This window comes from Aplysia californica, unplaced genomic scaffold (genome assembly GCF_000002075.1).
Source record: "Aplysia californica isolate F4 #8 unplaced genomic scaffold, AplCal3.0 scaffold00066, whole genome shotgun sequence".
Lineage (NCBI taxonomy): Eukaryota > Metazoa > Mollusca > Gastropoda > Aplysiida > Aplysiidae > Aplysia > Aplysia californica.
Genome location: NW_004797336.1, coordinates 1,845,431 through 1,865,004, shown reverse-complemented (window position 1 = coordinate 1,865,004; position 19,574 = coordinate 1,845,431). Strand labels below are relative to the sequence as shown.

The window sequence follows — 19,574 nt, the reverse complement described above, 5'->3', positions numbered from 1 at the left end:
CAACCAACAAGTTCATGGAAATTCTGATGCTGGATTCAAATGAAAACAGGTTTAAAAGATTCCATTTGCTAGCACAAAAGAAAGTACGAGAGCATTAGTCTTTGAACATTGACAAACAGCAGATCATGATGTGAAATGCTTGTATTTGTGCTCCAGGTACCAAGATCGTCCTGCATTTTATATTAGCACTATTTAATTTCAGCAGCTTAACTTAACACTCATAATTTCTAATCCACTTCTGTACATGCAGTTTCCTGTATCACTGCATATTTTGCCATTTTCCTTCCTGCAGTTAAGGTATCCCTACCCAGTAGAACAAAAAAATGGTTAAGAATTACGTACCTTTGTTAACAACCATAATAGTGTCACCAAAACGGACACACCCATCAGATGAGGTGCTGAGCTGAACCTAAGATAAGAGAAACAATAATTTGATTTTTTGAAAGGAGAACAAATATCAGGAAACTTCAGTAGCAAGGTTCACAAAAGGATCCCAAAAAGGTTAAACATCATAGAGTTAATCTTTTCATAACAGTGTCCCAGACTTAAAGGACACACCGCTAGTTCAGTTGATATCATGTTGGACAATGGAGAGGATGGCTTTTGTTTGAATTTTTCGCAGGGTGTTCTGGACCAGAGTTGTTTTGAGGAGTTTCTAATGTACTCCACCCATTTCACTTGGTCATATCAGATATAGAGGTTATACATTCGGAGGTCCCACTTCTTAAATAACCTTACCGTATTGAAAGGGGTTATTAAAACTATACAATAACAATAACAAATTACTGACATTATAAGGTTTTTGATTTTAAAAAATAACCATTGACTATGAAATACACAGAGTCAGCTACTAACCATACATCAAGAAGTCCAATTTACTGACGATGAATGAAGAAAAAAAAAATTTGTCTCAGTAAAAAATATCATGAAGAATGTTTATGTTTCTATATAAAGCTTCAAAATTGAGTAGACATTTAGTAACTTTTTAACATAGTCCATTTAAAGATCTATACAATATTTTCAAGAAATAATGAGGAACATATAATCCCCTCCTTGAACACATTCTTGTCAAGAGAATGCAGCCAATCTCTATGAACGTCTTTTCAACTATAATTCTTGCTTTTTACAGACGAAAATTTGATGGTGAAAGGTCAGGACTATGTGGAGGGTTAATCAATTCCTTCTAGAGGTGTCTACAGATCCTGTCTAGTCAAAATCACTATGAATGGAGTGGAGTCATTGTGTTTGAGTATAAAACTCTCGCTCAGATGTCCAGACCTCTTTTGGTGTACAGTTTCCTACATCTTATTAAGTGTTTCACAATACCTCATAGCATTAACCGTCTACCCAGGTGGTAGAATATTGGAAAGCAGAAATCATTTGGCATCCAAAGACAAAGAAGCCAACATTTTCTTCTAATCTGAATAATTTTAAAATTTTTATCAGGCAGTGATGATGAATGTTTATATGTCCCTTAGTATCTGGACTAGTGTGATGTATCCAGGTCACATCACCTGTAATCAAATGCTCTACTAAGTCAAAATTAATTTTTATCAAGTCAAGCCTTCATAATAAGTCACCACCTTCCCCTCACAATTTCAACAGACTCTGATACACATTCAAGAACCACCATACCAATTATGACCACTTTTAACTTCAATTTTTTAACAGCCTTTGTAGATTGGAAGACAGGTGAAAACATTCTTCTAGACCTCAGTTACATTTTTACTAAGACGAGCCTCAAATTTTAACCATATTCTTTGCCTTAAAATTTTTACCCATATTCTTTGCCTTTAATGCAAGAAAATTTAGTCTCAAATTAAAAATAGTGTCCTCCACACTGGTATGTAATTGATTTTAAGATACTTACTGGATTACTCATCTTCCCCATCATGCCACTTGAGCGCTGGATGAGAAGTTGTCCATTAGCCCTCCTTTCCAAGAAATCTTTCAAGGTGTCCTGATTAGAGAAATATATTTTTTTTTAAAATACAGATAAGTGCACACAAAGGACACATCCATTGCCGAGTGCTACAGTCTGAGAATTCCTTTCCACACAAGACAGTATTGTTTTGGCTGCATATATATATATATATATATATATATATATATATATATATATAGATAGATAGATAGATAGATAGATATAGATACATATATATGGAATTTGATCGACTTAGAAAAATTATAATTAAAGGAAAACTATTGAATTAATCTTTATGCCATTTCTTTTTGTCTCATCTCTACAAAAATCAGCATTCAATGTAAATCCAACCAGGGTGTACATTGGTCAGGTTGACATAAAATGTTGCTTATAATATCAGTAAAAAAGAGCATCAAAATTGTCACTACAATCCTCTCCTGGGTCTGAATCAAAGAAAATTTATATCATATCCACCACTTCATGACACAATTTCTGTTGAGAGTTGCATGTTTTAAATGACAGAGGAGTAATTACATTTCAGCAACAAAAAAATAATGTAAATTTTGATAATTTTAATCAGTCAAAGATCATGGGCTTGGAGACTTGTGTTTAAGACAAATAATCTTTCCTTGTCCTTCCCCATGATTTGACATATTGTCATGATTAATTCATTCGGCCTACATTTAAAGACAAAGGGGTAGAACGCCAGAAAACCCATCAGTCATTTTTTTTTGGGGGGGTGGGGTAAGTGTTTTACGGCGCTCGCAACTTCATATGGTCATATGAGCGCGCAGGACATGTCAAACCTTTTCAGTTAGTAGGAAAATTTGAATTTTGCTCGCGTGGCGGCCGAGCTTACTCTTATCTATTTCAAACCACCAAGGGATTTTTAACGTGCGCAACTTGCACACACGACTTCCGAGACTTTTTGCCCTTGTCTGAGAAGGCTAGGGGTAGATCTTTCCAACCAGAAGATCAGGGGAGTGGCAGAAAGACAGAAGTAAGAAGGAGCAAAGGAGTAGCAGTAGAAAGCCGACAGAAAGAGTCAGGAACCCAGAGGAGGGGGCAAAGGAGGTGAAGGGATGGGGGCAGAAAATGGAGACGGAAGCAGACGACAGAACATTGCTAGAGAGAAGGAAAGGAGGTGAAAGAGACAATTTTAGAAAAGAAAGTTTTTCCATCGCTATCTGGATTCGAATCTGGGACCTTTGAATGAGAGGTGAACACCTTAACTTCTAGGCCATGAGAGCCCCTTCAGCCATTTGTCATTTGTGAAAGGAGGTCAGCCTTGAATAGCCTACATTTTCATCACTTAAAAAGTTAAATCAATAAAACATACAAATAAAACAGTAGGGGAGAGCGGGAAGCCTTCAGATACGTTTTATATTTGACTCCACTGCTTGCTTTAGGAACATTTTAAGCCTAAGAAAAAGGTTTCACCATTATTGTAAGCTATTTGGGCATCACCACTTGTGATATCAACATAGTGCATTGTCACGTTTTACTACAAGAGTATCATATCATATTTGAATATTTATGATGGGTTTGAAAGAGGCGAGGAGACTCCGATAGCAGCACTTGACCTCGAGAATGCCAACAATAGGGTTGAGAATGATGTCCCTTTGAAAACAATTATCAACCTGAAGAGTAGCCCCCAGCTCGTGATATGGATAGGTGAGGCATTGCTGAAGAGGAGAGTTGCAATGCGACTGGGAAACAGGACATCTGACACTAGAAGCATCACACCAGGGTTGTCACATGGATCATCACTCTCACCAATGTTATTCAACATATGCACAGTTAGAATCACTTCTAGACAATTGGAAGGCCCAGGGCGTGTGTTGAGCTTTGCGGATGATGTCCTTGTATACAGACAGGGTAAGGACCGGCAAGAAACAACTAACGTGGTGCAACAAGAGCTGGATCGAATTGGGCAATGGTGTGTAGACCAAAATGGCAAACTCCACCCAGACAAAGCCTGTGTGCTGTTGTGCTCGCTGAATAATCACGAAGTGAAAGAACAGATGCCCACAGTCACCATCAATGACAGGGTCCTGAAGCGTGAGCACTCACTGAGGTAACTAGTTATCACCATTGACAGATCACTCCCAGATAAAGATCACATAATCAGGATTATCACAAGAGCATGGCGTGTAGCAGAATGCCACAGAGAATTTTAGCCATACTATACCAGACTCTTGTGCCGTCTATGATAGACTATGGCCTTGGTCTCTTCACCATGTCAACGTCACAGCTGAAATGCAGTGAAAGAATTCAGAATGAAGGTTTGTGGACTGTTCTTGGGTGTACACGAGACACATCCTGTGAGACTATGCGTAATTTCCTGGACCTCCCAGCCATGGTAGAATGTCACAAGATTGATAATCAGGATTATCACAAGAGCATGGCGTGTAGCAGAATGCCACAGAGAATTTTAGCCATACTATACCAGACTCTTGTGCCGTCTATGATAGACTATGGCCTTGGTCTCTTCACCATGTCAACGTCACAGCTGAAATGCAGTGAAAGAATTCAGAATGAAGGTTTGTGGACTGTTCTTGGGTGTACACGAGACACATCCTGTGAGACTATGCGTAATTTCCTGGACCTCCCAGCCATGGTAGAATGTCACAAGATTGCTCAGGTGAAAGTGTATTTGAGAGTCAGCACCGATGGTCAGCATCCACTGCATGACAAAGTGGGAAGAACTGTACGCAGATGTCTGCTTAGAGGGATAGAATGGATGAATGAGGCAGCGACAACTTTGACTAAATGCTGTGAAGTACAAGACATCCGAAGGGGCAGCGCATGGGTCAGCGTCACTGACACACTTGGGCAGTATACTGGAGTGGTAGCAACCTAAGGTAGAGAATGTCGTGAGTGGCCAGAGGGAGTAACCAAAGCCGAAGCAGAGAGGCTGATAGAGGAGAACAGTGAACAGGGTGATGTAGTCATCTTCACAGACGGATCAGTACAGCGAGGAGTCAAATATGGATGGGTTTTCAGCCCCTGTGTAAAAGGGGTCATATGGAGAAAGCTGTCGTCAGGTGCCATAAGTATAACCACGTCCAACATGTGCATGGAGATGAAAGCCATTACAGAAGCCCTTAACTGGATTAAGATGACAGAGTATTAGTCTGCCATCCTCGTCATCGACGTGATGAGTACCCTCAAAAAAGAGAAGAAACACATGATGTATGCAGACTGGCGAAAGGTAATACGTAAAGCAGCAGACTCACAAGGATTGTACGGATCTTTAGCCATGGTCATGCTTGAGTTCAAGGCAATGAATGTGCTGATAAGCTAGCGGGCCAGACTGAGATTGGCAACACCATGCAATAGATCCACCAACAGTCATGGCTGCATTGACAGCACAGTTCAATGACCATAGAGAATATGAAGGCACCTCATCATACACAACCTGCGAGGGAAAACCAGAAGATTATCCAACCAGCTGATAACTGGCATGATCAACAACCAGACCCTTTCATAGATGCTGGAGATGAGGGAGGAGCAACTATGACATTATGCCGCCTGCAATGATGCCTATTCTCCAACAAAGTAAGTAGGTATCACATCTGAGATACCTTAAGTTTAAGATGTCTGAAATCACCCCACTCTGTGGGAGACATCGGACAAATGTGAGAAAAACTTCGGCCGAAAAGGGGTGACTTTGGACATTGCGTCTCATGTATCAAAATATTATTTTTTGAGAGGCAAAACTTCGACACAGCATACATCTATATTTTACATTTGGTTCGAGGTGTGAAAATGCTTCTTATAACACTAATAACAGGTCAGTTTTTACAGTGATAAACAGAGATGAAAAGTATTCTTTTCTACTTCAGTTTAACTGCGTCTGTCAAAGTCTGCATTTGGTGAGAACATGGCATTAATGAAGGTGTTCCATGAGCTAAGCTGTAATCGCTATTTCTCTCTGAGCAATCCAGGTGCGTTTGTTCTTGAACACGGGATGCTTGGGCTTGAAGGGTTTTCAATAATAATGCTATATATTTACCTCTTCCAGCTGGATGTCTTCATTCCAATTGCCTACACGAACTGATGGATTATAAGTCCGAACGTGAGCTGCCATTGTAACTAGATCTATGGTCGGACAGAATTTCCGCGTTCTTCAACTGTTGAGGAGATGGGGCAGTTGAAACATCAGATACTAGCGACCGGAAATTCTATGTACAGGACTAGGTTGTTTTCCTTGACAACGTAATTTAAACAGGGGCTGAATAAATTTATAAAAAATATTTCTGAATGTTAGTATCTCACATGGTTCTTTTATCCTTCTTAACTTTCAAAAATTGCATATTCTAATTCTTTAAACGAAGAAAAGATTTAACGCTTTCAGGTCAATATTATGGTCTTGGCTGCGGGAATACTGTCTCGTACACTCTCGTTTCATTTGACGTATAAATATTAGGCCGCCATCTTGGGTGTTCCGAGAGGGATCACCCTAATATTTACATCGAAACTACTGGTGGTGTTACCTTGAAGACACTGTTTCAACTGTTACAGAGACCATACTTATTGTCCGCTATGTCAGGTGCATATCCACGTTCAGGTGGGCTGATCCAGCGACGTACTACTGCCGTTTCGAACAATGCTGAAGGGGCGGCAGATGAAAAGGAAGAGAAACTGAATGGAGAACCCGAGGAGGATCTTGACTCCAAAGAAACGAGGCTCACTCTGATGGAAGAAGTTTTGCTGCTTGGACTGAAAGACAGAGAGGTGATTACCGCTGAGTGCTCGCTATCTGAAGTGAATGGGGATAGCCACTTTAAGCAAAAAGAAAGAGGGAGGAGGAGAAGGTTGATAATCAGAGCTTGGGCCTTGAGAACAAAATTTTGTTTCTTTTTAGTTGATCTTCCCCAACCCCAGTCAGGCAACTCACTTTTTAACCCTCGTCCTGCGAGGGCTGGATTTATGTCGCCCGATAAGCGTATTTAGGCACCTTGCCTGTGTTCTGGTCCCGCGCCTGTCTGGCCCCTCGCTCAGCGCATGCGCACCAAGCATCATCTCTCGTTCAATTCGGGTCCCACGTCGGAACCCCATTCACGCAGCTCAAGTGTGTGTGCGTCAGTCTGCTTGAGTTTGTGTTCGTTTATGGCCTTCTTATAGAACCGCCTGCATTGGTTCGTAACCGAGGCATACGTCTCATTCAAAACACGCCAAGTTGGTAGCTCTAGGCTCTAGGTGTTCGTGCACTAAATTTATGGTAGTGACCGAGTGAAGTGGTGGCATTTGACAAAAATTGACAGCACCAGCATCAATTGCCTCTCGAGTGAAGCGGTGTCAAGTCTGAAAACAACACTATCTTTAGCTTTCTATTCATAATGTGTGTCTAATGGGTCAACTTGTTCCCTACTAATTTCATTAGGCGAGCATCTAGTCTAGAGCTATGGTACCAACTTGGCGTGTTTTCAATGAGACGGAGGCCTAGATTCTAGATCTAGGCTAGCCTTAGCCTACACTTCGGTGTAGAACCAACACAGGCAATTCTAGAAGTAGAAGGTCACAAACGCACACAAACTCAAGCAGAAATTCAATTTATATCAGGGAACATAAATCCGGAGGACGGGGGTCAGGAAAAACACACACACACACAGAGGGACAGAGAGGCGAGCGCACAACACCACCAAGCACTCGAGCACAAGAGGCTAGATCTGCTCACCAACGGAAAAGAGCTCCAATTTACTCGGAGGCAATTGACACTGCTGTCAATTTTTGTCAATTCCCACCGTGTCACTCGGTGGCAATTGACGCTACCTAAAATTATAGAGCAAATTGACCCTCTTAGACATGATTAGCTCGAAAGGATAGTCGGGAAACAAGACTTCCATTTTTCTATACAAAATCTTTCAAATGAACTTGATTTTGTATGAAATGAAACTAAATCTAGATCTAGACTGATAAAAAATATAAGCCTGTTTGATAATTTTGAATACCATAGTGCAAAAGTACAAAAAACAATTTGAGGACAGAACACTCAGAAATTCACTTATATATAAATCCCCTTTCGAACCCCCAGCCACAAGAGCGTCAAGAAAGGTTATTCGAATGGGCGTAACTACTTGTAATGTCTTATAATCAGCTTGTGAAAGGGGGTTATTCATGTGTTTTGTAACATTTTATAAAATAGAAAGCTATCTATGAAAGATTGAGCGTTATTTTCATCATCGATTAACATACTCACATGGTATTCATGGCGAAAAACACGTTTCCCGGTGCGCGCGCTGCACAACCACAGTACACACTGAGTGACCCCGGCGGCCTGCCTGGAACGTCTGTCGTAATTGGTTGCTGATAAAATTCGCTTCTCAGCACAGACGTAGGACAAGAGTTAATGACTTTAAAAAATCATCTAGATCTAGGAAGCTACCGGCTACAACAGACTACGCTACTTTGATGTAAATGACTTGTAAATGACCTCCTGTAGAGGGAATTATAGTCCGGTCCAGACCAAATGTCTAGATCTATCTGTATTTTTCAAGTGTTAAAGGACTTGAAGAGTAATGAGGCTCTATTTCTATACACAATGGAGTCCATTTTAACGAGTCCTGAAATAACGAGAAGTCTGTTCCACACTAGGCATATTCTAAATCCCCGTTTTTTCTTTCTTTATCTTTGTAAATAAACTAGCCTACTGCTATATAGTGCAATCAGTCACAATGCTGTGATTGTTGGAGCGAATATCATGTGTGATCGGTGCAAGCAGAGGGAACGCACCACAGGGTGGGGCGGGGGACAACACAGAGGGTGAGTCAGCCTAGAGAACTTTCTTTCTGATCGCCAACACCGAGCTGTCAACATCCCTAGAGTCTGGCACTGAGAAAGAAATCTGATTCGATTTTTTAATCAAATAAGACGAAGAGGTCATGTTGAACAAAATCATCATCAGGGGAGATAACAAAAAGAAATAAACAATACCCAACTCAAAGATTAGGCCTACTTCAATATTTCCTTTGAATTTATAATACTGGATCCCTATAATGAGTTTCCTGCTATAAACAGACATTTTGCTCCAGTCCCCCCTCCCATCTTTATAACAGGATTCCACTGTACATGCATGATAGAATCTAGATCTAGAATTTAGATGCATTTTGTCGAGGCAGGACTTTCGTAAAGAGCGACCAACTCAGCCACAAACACAATATAAAGAAGAGACCTTACACCGAACCCTAACTCCTCTCTGTTTCATTGTGGTCGCTCATTACGGAATTCCTCCCGTTGTCGATTCTGAAAAGTGAGGTATTCATGCCTGATTAGGTGACTGTCCATTCATTCAGTTCAGTCATTTAGCTCTAAAGTCAAGACCTAGAATAGAACTCGAGTAGGCAGAAATTATCAGACTTTCCGTTGTTGATGTTGACTTCTGTATTTACATCTCTGCTTTACACTTTTTGCATAGAGTGAGTCAATTTTCAGCAGAAATCTGCTATTTTTGGGTTAGATACCTAGCAGTTTGACAATTTCTGTTCTTTCCCAGCCTACAAAGATACGATCAGCCCTTCAAGTATAGGTCGTCTTCTACACTGCTTCAGGCTTTTCCTATGGAGTTCTACACATCCTTCATTTTGATCTTGGCCTTTTTTTTTTGTTAGAAGTATTTTTTGAGAAATGTAGGCTGTAAGCCTTGTATGTTCTCAACTTTTGTCAAAGGGTGTCGATCTCTTTGTTTTGTACTGGCTGCCAGGGTTGGTGATTTTATTTATTTTTTAAATCAAAAGTTAAAAAATCGATTTTTAAAATTTAAATCAAGATTTTTAAAATTTAAATCGGATTTTTTGGATTAAAAAAAAATGTCGACACAGTTTGGGACTTTTGGTGGCTAAAAGTAAGTTCTTTTAGTGCAAAATGCATTATCTTTATTTTAACTAATGATTAATTTAAGCAACTGCAATTTTAGAAACCCTTAATCTGCTAGATCTATATCAGTGAATTATGGCTACAGACAAAAAATGAAGATAATGTCAGTCTAAAAGGAAGGGGAGGGGGGGGGGGGGTAATTATGGGTAGATAAACTTTTCATTTTTATAACAGTGTGTGTGTGTGCGCGCGCGCTTGTGTTTGTCTTAAAAGAAAAAGAAAATGCTAATTTCAATTATGAAAAAGAGTAAATTGAATAGATCTACAACTACTTACAGTGACGGGGGAAAGCAGACTTTTAAGCATGATTATTTTAGTCTACTAAACCTTATATCACCTGTTTTATAAAACCAAGGAAAGGAATTCTGAATGTTTAAAGATGTAAAAACAATACTTTTTTAAAAAGTGATTTCTTTAAATCACTGAGTTTTATTTTTAAAATCAAGGTGATTTAAATTTGAAAAAATCAACTGATATAAATCGACCTGATTTAAATCAACCCAACCCTGGTTTTCAATTATGAAAAAAAAGTAAATTGAGAACTGTATTATTTTAGTGACAGGGGGGAAGCAGAATTTTAAGCATGATTATATTAGTCTACTAAACCTTATATTGTTTAATAAAACCAAGGAAAGGAATTCTGAATGTTTAAATATATGTAAAAACTGAATACATTTTTTTGAAAAGTGATTTAAATCACTGATTTTTATTTAAAAAATCAAGTTGATTAAAATTTTAAAAATCAAATGATTTAAATCAACCCAGCTCTGATTTCAATTATGGAAAAAAAAGTAATTTGAATCTGTATTATTTTACAGTGAAAGGGGGGGGGGGGGGGGAGCAGACTTTTAAGCATGAATATATTAGTCTACTAAACCTTATATCTGTTTTATGAAACCAAGGAAAGGAATTCTAAATGTTGAAATGTGTAAAAACTGAATAAAAATAAATATTTTAAAAAGTGATTTAAATCACTGATTTTTATTTTTAAAATGAAGTTGATTTAAATTAAAAAAATCAACTGATTTAAATCAACCCAACCCTGCTGGCTGCCCTACAGTTTACTGCATGCTACTTATAAAAGAAATGCCAGTTGGAAGTGTGAGAGCAATTTAAAAGACCAAGTTCACAAATTTGTACTTTTTTGCTAGATTGAAGCTTGTGTCAATAGCCTATTGAAATTTTAGCTTTCCTTGCCCATTGCTGTTTTAATCCTCTTTTGTTCGATCCGGCGGAAAAGAAAGTACACTGATGTGTTCAACATCAGCCAAAACAGGCTGGTAAAAATGGGCCTCCAGTATGCACTTCGGTTGAGACCAGCTAGGTTTGCACTTCGTTTCTCCCACCGTATTTTCCCAATGGCAAGCTCGGCTAAGTTAAAAGAAAATAGACCACTGGCTTAACTCTCTTAGGAGTTTAGATTATTACTGACAAGACGCGTAGTTTCTTGTTTTCCTCATTCATCATATAAATATTCTTGCCTGTACCATGTGAAGAAATTGTACCATCAAAATGAAATGCTTTCTTAAAGTAGGAAATGGCTTTTGAGATAATGGATAAGTATTGAAAAAAAACCCAGGTGGAATAAAACTTCATTGGGGGAATTACTTTTGTTAGAATACCTTATGGCATTAAGTTTTATGTAGTGCAATTGCCTTGTTCTGCGAAGCTGTATTATTGCTACTAATAAAGTACATTGGTAAAAGTAAAAGTCTTGTTAAGAATCGTACTAGTAACCAAGTACTTTTTTTTCTCAGGGTTACACATCATTTTGGAATGACTGCATATCGTCTGGCTTGCGGGGATGCATCCTTATAGAGCTGTCTCTGAGAGGTAGAGTTGAACTGGAGAAAGCCGGTATGAGGAGGCGAAGTCTTGCAAACAGAAAAGTCATATGCAAAAATGATCAGCCCACAGGAGATGTTTTGCTTGATGAAGCTCTTCGACACATCAAGGAAACGCAACCACCGGAGACAGTACAGTCGTGGATTGAATATCTTAGTGGTAAGTTGTGGCAAAGGTGCTCCGTACTTTGTCACAGTGTTTCTCTTTAATTCTTGATCATTGAATGAAAAACAAATTTTTTCTTTTTCTTATTAACTTAAACTCAATGAGCCATGGTCCTGAACATGAACTCAGAATATTGGCTCTGCCCTGGTCCTGAACATAATCGGGATTAGATATGGAAAATTATTTTTTTTTATATTTTAGGGGATATAATTTTATATTTTAGGGGATATAATTTTTATATAAGCTTTAGATGTATCATTTTTCCAAAAGGAAATGAAGAACATATTTGAAATAAGGAAGGAGGCAGTTTGATGTAAAACTGCCTTCTTTGGTGAACCAAAATTTGAGGGACAAAATCCTTTTCACTTGGCCTTTTGTTATTAAATACTGTATTTAAAGATTAAGTCCGTATAATAACAATTAAGTTGATATTTAGATTTCGTACCCATATTTTTTGGTGTTAAACTAACTTTTTGTGTCATTTTTTTGTCTCTGGACATGTTTTCTGAAATTGATAGATAGTGGGGTTTAAAAAAATCATTTTAAAAATAGAGTCTTTTCACTTAAGCCAAGCAAGGTCAACCTGCATTTGATAGAAACGCCCAACATAAACCATATCCCACACATTAAGAGGTGTGGCCTTTAACCCGTGCCAACTTGCGTTCCAACAAGGAAGTGAATCCAGCCATCTTTCAAAGTGCACATGTTGGACACAGTTCTTTTAGTCCTTGAATGTTATTTCAGTATGGGGAACAATGCCTGACAGCAGCTTCGGGTGTGACCTGAAGACCATTATTCAGCTTGAAAAAATTTTAAGAATGCTGACTATCCCATGAAGCGGTTCAAAAAGCTTGAGCAAGCCATTAAGACAAGCAAGCCTACACAAATGTCTCCACTCCAGCTCTGAAATGGAGATCAAATTGGAAGAATCCCCAGTCCCATTACACACGTGCCAAGCTCACCCTCTCCAGACCAAGAAACTACAAGAACTCTGATGGAAAGCAGAAAGTCTCTCCACAGTCTTTGAAGATGACTACTCCTGACCGCCAGGGTAAAAACTACCCAGGCACAAGTGCGACCGAGTGTACACAGGTGTCTCAGCAACTGATGCTGTCAAAGATGACTTTGGGGGGAATCTACATTGAATGGTCAGAAGGATCATCAGAGAGTCATTTCATACCTACAAGATCCCAACGATTTAACTACATAGCTGAGATTGTGATCTCAGTTCTCATGATACCAGGTCACTGTTATATTATGTGAGGAAATGACATTGAAGATGTATTAGCGAAGGTAGGAACCAAAATGACTCGGATTGTGTATGGCATGAACCTGTCAAGTCAAAAACCCTCACGAAGTCTGCTATGAGAAGGAGATGGAACTACTCCCAGCCAAGTTTCAACAAACAGAACCCGCTTTACATTAGTGGTGTAGCGAGCACTTGAGACTGATTCATTATCCTGGAGTGCAAAGGGTGTGCTCGAAAAATGAGCTGACTGCTCTACAAGCAGTGGGTTAAATGATTCCATCCACTTCAGGCCGAAGCTCATGGGATTGCAATTCGTAGACAAGGAGTGGGCTGGATGCATTGTCGTATTGGAGTAAACACTCGATGGGCGTAGATATGGCATACTGAATTACCAAATCAAGAAATGAGCTTACAGGTTATGTATTGTTGCGTCATTAACAAGCCAGCCAAGATTAGCATTGCTGGCTCACAGGCTCGTTAATTCGCTCATGAAAAATTTTTTCTGTCAGAACAACACTATTTGGGCTTCACCTGATTCACCATTTGAATGTCATAGAAAAAGAAGAAGAGGAAAAAAAGTATTGTCAAGAGGGAAGGTGTACCATTATATGAGCCAGATGTTACCTCTTTGACAACACGTTTTAATGACATAATTCCTTGAAAGCCCAGTAATTTAAAAAATGAATACACGAAAATAAAAAACTGCATGTGAGTCGCTGGTCAAAATAATGAAATTGAAGAAATTGTCATTTTTCTGCCAGTTTGGCAATTTTTATGGAATTTTAGGGGGGGGGGGGGGGGGGGCTTAACACCACCTTTGTCCAATTAAGAACACATTTCTCATTCTGGATGGGTTTCACTGAAAAATGTCGATTTTTCTCAGATAACATGACAAATGAACAAGCTTTAAGTTGATACCAATAATTCCACATGCCCCAAAATTGATGAGGGCCAGATTCCAACACATGGTGACACATATTGACTCACTTGAGTCTTTTCCCGCACCCCTTGCGTCATCAGTATTTTAAACATGACAGCTCTTCTAATTCATCGTGTAAGTTGCGGGAAACACACATCAGGTATCATTTACTCTCTTCTGATAAAAATTTCATTTCGGATCTTCTATCCGAGTAGCAGTTTTTGTGTAGCAGATGATCGACCGATCCGCAGTGTTTTTCTTCTCTCACTGCTGTAATGGAGTCGGCGTTCATTATGATGTCGAAACAAATCTGTTGGTTTTGAGATTTTTTACGATAATAATGACAATTTTTTTTGTTTTCACTCTGAAATAAAACATTTTTTGCTGTAGAAAACAAGAAGGATGTACTTATTTGATTTTGTTTTCAATTACTCTCAAAGTGAAGCCTTTTTCTGTAAATTTACTCCTCCTCAGTTTGGACAAGTACCTCTTAAGAAAAATTCTGCACATGGTAAAATTGTGCCCATTTTTGAAAGATTGTAATACAAACGCCACAAAAGATTTCTTTGTCCTTTATTTTGCATGTTATTGTACTGTATTGGATGTTTTTGTGGTGTAAATTTGGTGTGTAGTGTGAGAGGGTGGAGTTTTTGTAAAATTTTGAAAGCCTCTAAAAAGCTCAGACTTTTCTAAAATAGCCCAGAACCGAGTTAATATTATGCATTTACTGAGATGAACTGCTCCCGAAGTCTAGTATGTTGTTCATCCTGACCTGGCACGTTGTCACTGGGGGTTGAGCTAGTAGTTTACTATAATTAACTTTCTTTTAAAGGTTTTGAAAAGGGGAAAAATTGCCAGTGTGGAGTGACCACAGCGATCCCATACTGGCCAGGGTGAAGTGAGTTAAGCTATAAGAATGGTCGCTTTCTCTCCTTGAGGTTAGTTTCTCCTGTCTTTTATAGTCCTGCCTTCTTCTGATTCTGAGATTACTTTTGAGAAAAATTTTTGTCTGTAGGTGTAAGAATGTTTTAACGCGAACATTTTGCTGCTTTGCATGTTAAATTAGTTCTGATCTTGGTACACGGATATTGCCTATTGCATCAATTGTTACAATTACTATTTTCTCAATGATCCCTTTCAAGCTTATTCTTTGGTTCCTCTTTTTCTTTTTTTTTCTTTTTGCCTAAAGTGTTTTCTTCTCCCTTTTTTGTCTTAGGTGAGACGTGGAACCCCCTCAAACTTCGGTACCAGCTACGCAATGTGCGAGAACGCCTGGCTAAGAACCTGGTTGAGAAGGGTGTTTGCACCACAGAGAAACAAAACTTTCTTCTGTTCGATATGACCACCCACCCTCTGACCGACAATGTAGTGAAGCAGCGACTTATCAAGCGGGTACAGGACTCTGTGCTAACCCGCTGGACCAATGATGCACATCGCATGGACAGGCGCATGCTGTCTCTGCTCTATCTGGCTCATTCCTCTGATGTTCTTGAGAATGCATTCGCTCCATTGTCAGATGATGACTATGAAGTGGCCATGAAACGTGTGCGAGAGTTGTTGGATCTGGACTTTGACACAGAGAGCATGAAAGAAGGAACAAATGAGCTGATGTGGGCTGTCATCAGTTTCATGAGCAAGTGATATCTGCTAATTTTTACAGCCTTTGACTTTTGTCATGGAGATGCTTTGCATGAGGAATTACAGTTGCTCTTCACTTGTCTAGGACAGATCATTTGACAGGAACTTTTTATCAGTAGTTTAGTGGGGCTGCCTTATAACTTAAACCCAGGGACCAGTTGACATTGTGAGTTGTTAAGTGCTTGAATCGCAGAAACACTATCAAATAGAGATGTGAGTTCAGTAAGTGAGTGTGCTGATGTAAATTGTAGATTACACTGTCCATCTGTGTTATCGTGTTGAAGTTCCCTTGAATGTTAGAACCTGTGCAGTGTGAGTGCATGTAGAGTAAATGAGATTGAATGGAAAAAATAATGTCAAAGAATGAAGGGGGTAAAATAGGACGTTTTTTGCTCTCATGACCTTCCTAAGTGACCACAAATTTTCCCTTTCAGTGAGTTTTGTACCATTGACCCTTTTGGTACATTGCTGATGGCCAGCATTTTATAACCCAAAGGTTGTTTCTCTTCATTCATACGAAAACGCTTATTCGAGGTTACTCATAATTTAAAAAGAATCACAAATAATCGTGTATCCTATGCATGAAGATCCATTCTTTTCCGGAAATTTTTGTTTGCTATACCAATGTACCAAGTAAATCTCCTAAGCTCAAGTGACTCTATTTATAAATCTCTCTCCTTCAAGCATTTAAAGGTGAAACCACAGTTCAGTTTTGCTGACTTGTCCTCAAATTAAAGGTTAGAAACTGTCAGATGTTAGTCTGGCATAGCTAATTTGTGCTTTTTAGACTAAATGTCAGTTCGTTGGTTTGCTGTGTTTGCCAAAAGAAGAAAAATAGCAAAGTTCAAGTAGTGCTCACCAGGTCTTTCTCACCTCACCTATATTGTGCATGGTGAGGAAGAGAATTTGAGAAAATGTCGCCGTACGTCACTGGTCCTATATCTAGATTCCGTGTGTCAAGCAAGATTTGCACTTTGACATAATTTTTTAAAGATGTTTGTCTGAAAAAAAGTTCTCTCTCTGTCAGTTTTTGGGATACTGATGTGACACATGTTCCAGTCCTTATAGTAAGGGCCTGTTTCCTTGTGCAAGCTACTTTCACTTTTTTAAAAAGGGGTTCTTGCAAGAGGGTGATCTATTTTGTATCTGAATTTAAATATACTTTTTTGGTTATTACTATAAACTTTGACTTGTCTTATTAATATTTCATGAAGTATGATATTGGCAATCTTTACTTGATTGATCATGGCTAAATCTGTTTTGATTGTAAGTTGTGAGTATGAAGTATCACTTTTATGGATTGGCTGCTTAAAGTTTCATAATAGATTAGTTGTTTTGGGGGTTTTTTGGTTGTTGTTTTTTTTATTTTGAGCTTTAGGCTGATAGTAATTGTGTGCTTTTTCCCTTCCCTTACTTTCTTATGCTGCAGATGGATACAGGAGTCTGCAAATATGAGTTCCTTTTTCTTGTTCTTCATGACATCTCTGAGAAGATGTGGACATACCTGTCCTGAATGACTTACAATGCTTTTAAAAAATGATTCTTTTCTTACATCAGCAAAAATTATAGATATCTACATTTTTTGCTTTTCTTTGAAGTAACGAATGCAACTCATGGGTATTTAAAGCTATGAAATGAAGTACACTACTTTTGGGTTTTTGTTCTGAAATTTCACTTCTAAGGTTTATTGCAGCCTTTTATCTGGCTTAATATGTCCACTGTATAGGCCAGTCTCTCTTATGTTTCTGGACTAGTGATTTGACTTTACCCATTAGTTCTATACCAATTGTTTGTGGGGGGGTTTTCTCTATGAAAAGAAAGAACAAGTCCTTACAATTAAAAGCTATTTTTTTTCGTGTGTGCCAAGGTAACTAATAAGTCTGCTGCGAAAGGCTATGACTTCATCAATTTTTGCAAACTATGCTGCAGCTGATATTTTATTGTTTTAGTTAGGTTCTCATTACTGTCCTAATTATTGGACATGAAGCTAATGGTTGGACGCACAGTTTTTATTCTTTTTATAATCAAGTCATTGATTATATTGTGGAGTAGATGTTAACTTAGTATACATCATCTTCTGTGGGGAACATAATTACCTTTTGAAAAAGATTAGTTTCAACTCGTACATGAGCAAATTTTCAATGTTTTCTTTTGAGTGCATGCACACGTTCTAAATGAATAATAATATATTTATATTGTGGGGAAATTTACTTGTCCTTGATGGTCAGAACATTTTCTTGCATTTGAATGACTGATGCTGCATTATATGGCAAATTATGAGTTTGTCTTTGGGTGTGAACCAGGGAAGGTTATGATTTGCTATGATGTCTGTCATCACCTCGTGCCAGAAATATGAGATGTGTGTTTGTTTTCATGGACAGCTCACGGAGTGATGTTAGGAGGGAATCTGGCCTTGATGACTGCTCATGACGCATGATGAAGCCCATTGTGATTCTCTGCCACAGATCATTGGGAAATGACATTTATTGTACATAAATAATATATGCTGTTGATGGCAGACAACTCATTATGAAGACATTTTTATCTGCGTTCATGATTATGTGTCACGTCTGTATATGAAGAGTATTGATGATGTATGTGGAGAGAAAACTGAAAGACAGATTTTGTGTTGGGGTGCCATTTCATTTGCTAGTTGTGTGCCTTGCTCTGTTGAAATGGCAGAGTTTTGTTCTCCCATCCAAGCAACTTTGCTTGTTTCTTCAGCATCTTGCTTGCGGTACTGTGAAAGGAGTTGTGAGAAGTGGCATGTCTTCTGTCTCTGCGTGTATTTGTGCTTGTAATATATAATCCTGTTTTGTGAACGGTTAAGTTAATTGTCCTACAGCCTCTCTTTGTGCTCTGATCTTGCTCATTGAGAGTGGTATTGATTTTTGTTTTGTTTTCAGTTAATTTGATTTTGTTGCTGATAAGAGTGAAGACAATGACAGGTGGTCGTAACTCATACGAGGCAGTGTTACTTGGTTTTGATGCTCCACTAGATTTATGTGACGGATGTCATTCATTACTGTTACAGGTCATACTTTTGTTGACTGTCATCATATCTTTTTCTCCGTAGCCCAATTTCTCGTTTTAGTTTCACAACCATGTCAGCTTGTGGTTAAGCATTTTATTCAGCTTTATATTTTCTTTTGTTACTGCAGGGTTGTTGTTTTGGTTTTTTTTTGGGGGGGGGGGGCTAAAAAAATGATTCTGGCCTAATATCTGGAAAACATGTACTGAATCATTCCAACAAATTTCTCTTGAACTGTCTCATCTTCGGAGTTCCTGTGTTAGTTAGATAATTTTCTTTCTTTGTCTCTTTTTTTTTCAAAACTTCAATTGATGAGTTCAAACTGATTTAAGTTGGCCTTGTGCAGTTGCGAGCGCCGTAAAACCCTCTGCTAAATAAAAATAATGATTTAGGTGACATATGGGAGATAGTGGGGATATAACATTATTAATTTGTGCTGGTAATAGGCACTTCATTTGAGATAATCTGCTTATATCTGCTCACTTTAAGTTATCTAAGAAGTTAGCCTGATGTGATGTATGAGGTGTCAGATGTGTGAAGGTACACCTGAGTTTTCATGGTGAGCCGCTTATTACTCACAGGTTTTTGCAAGATGAGCGGAAAGCTGACGGCTTTGGGAAAGGTTTGAGTTTGCACCCACTGACTTGACAGGTAAATCTCTCTCTCTCTCTCTCTCTCTCTCTCTCTCTCTCTCTCTCTCTCTCTCTCTCTCTCTCTCTCTCTCTCTCTCTCTCTCTCTCTCTCTCTCTCTCTCTCTCTCAAGGAAAACATTGTTTTCAGCATGCATAAATTCATGACCGCACCTTATTTTAAACGTGTGATTGTCAAAAAAGATTGTGATTAAAGTTTTCTTTTTTTTTCCAAACATTCGTTTTCTTTATATGCACCTTACAGTATGTGCTTTGGATCTATGATGAAGTAAAAT

General features: G+C 38.6%; 2 protein-coding genes across 2 annotated transcripts in view; one reads left to right on the top strand and one right to left on the bottom strand.

Moving 5' to 3' along the window:
- LOC101856008 (cilia- and flagella-associated protein 161) overlaps window positions 1-6,140 on the bottom strand; it is a 14,807-nt gene extending 8,667 nt beyond the window's left edge. Inside the window, exons 1-3 of the mRNA XM_005093598.3 lie at window positions 5,943-6,140; window positions 1,871-1,960; window positions 343-409 (exon numbers count right to left, since the gene is read on the bottom strand). Of these exons, the coding sequence (XP_005093655.1) occupies window positions 343-409; window positions 1,871-1,960; window positions 5,943-6,017 (232 nt within the window). The 5' untranslated portion in view covers window positions 6,018-6,140. The remainder of the gene's footprint in view (window positions 1-342; window positions 410-1,870; window positions 1,961-5,942) is intronic.
- Window positions 6,141-6,326: 186 nt separating this feature from the next.
- LOC101855775 (Golgi phosphoprotein 3) lies at window positions 6,327-19,357 on the top strand. Its single transcript, XM_005093597.3, has 3 exons — window positions 6,327-6,664; window positions 11,560-11,806; window positions 15,197-19,357. The coding sequence occupies exons 1-3, from the start codon at window positions 6,473-6,475 to the stop codon at window positions 15,619-15,621; spliced, it is 864 nt and encodes a 287-aa protein (XP_005093654.1). The 5' UTR covers window positions 6,327-6,472; the 3' UTR covers window positions 15,622-19,357.
- The last annotated feature ends 217 nt before the right edge of the window (window positions 19,358-19,574 follow it).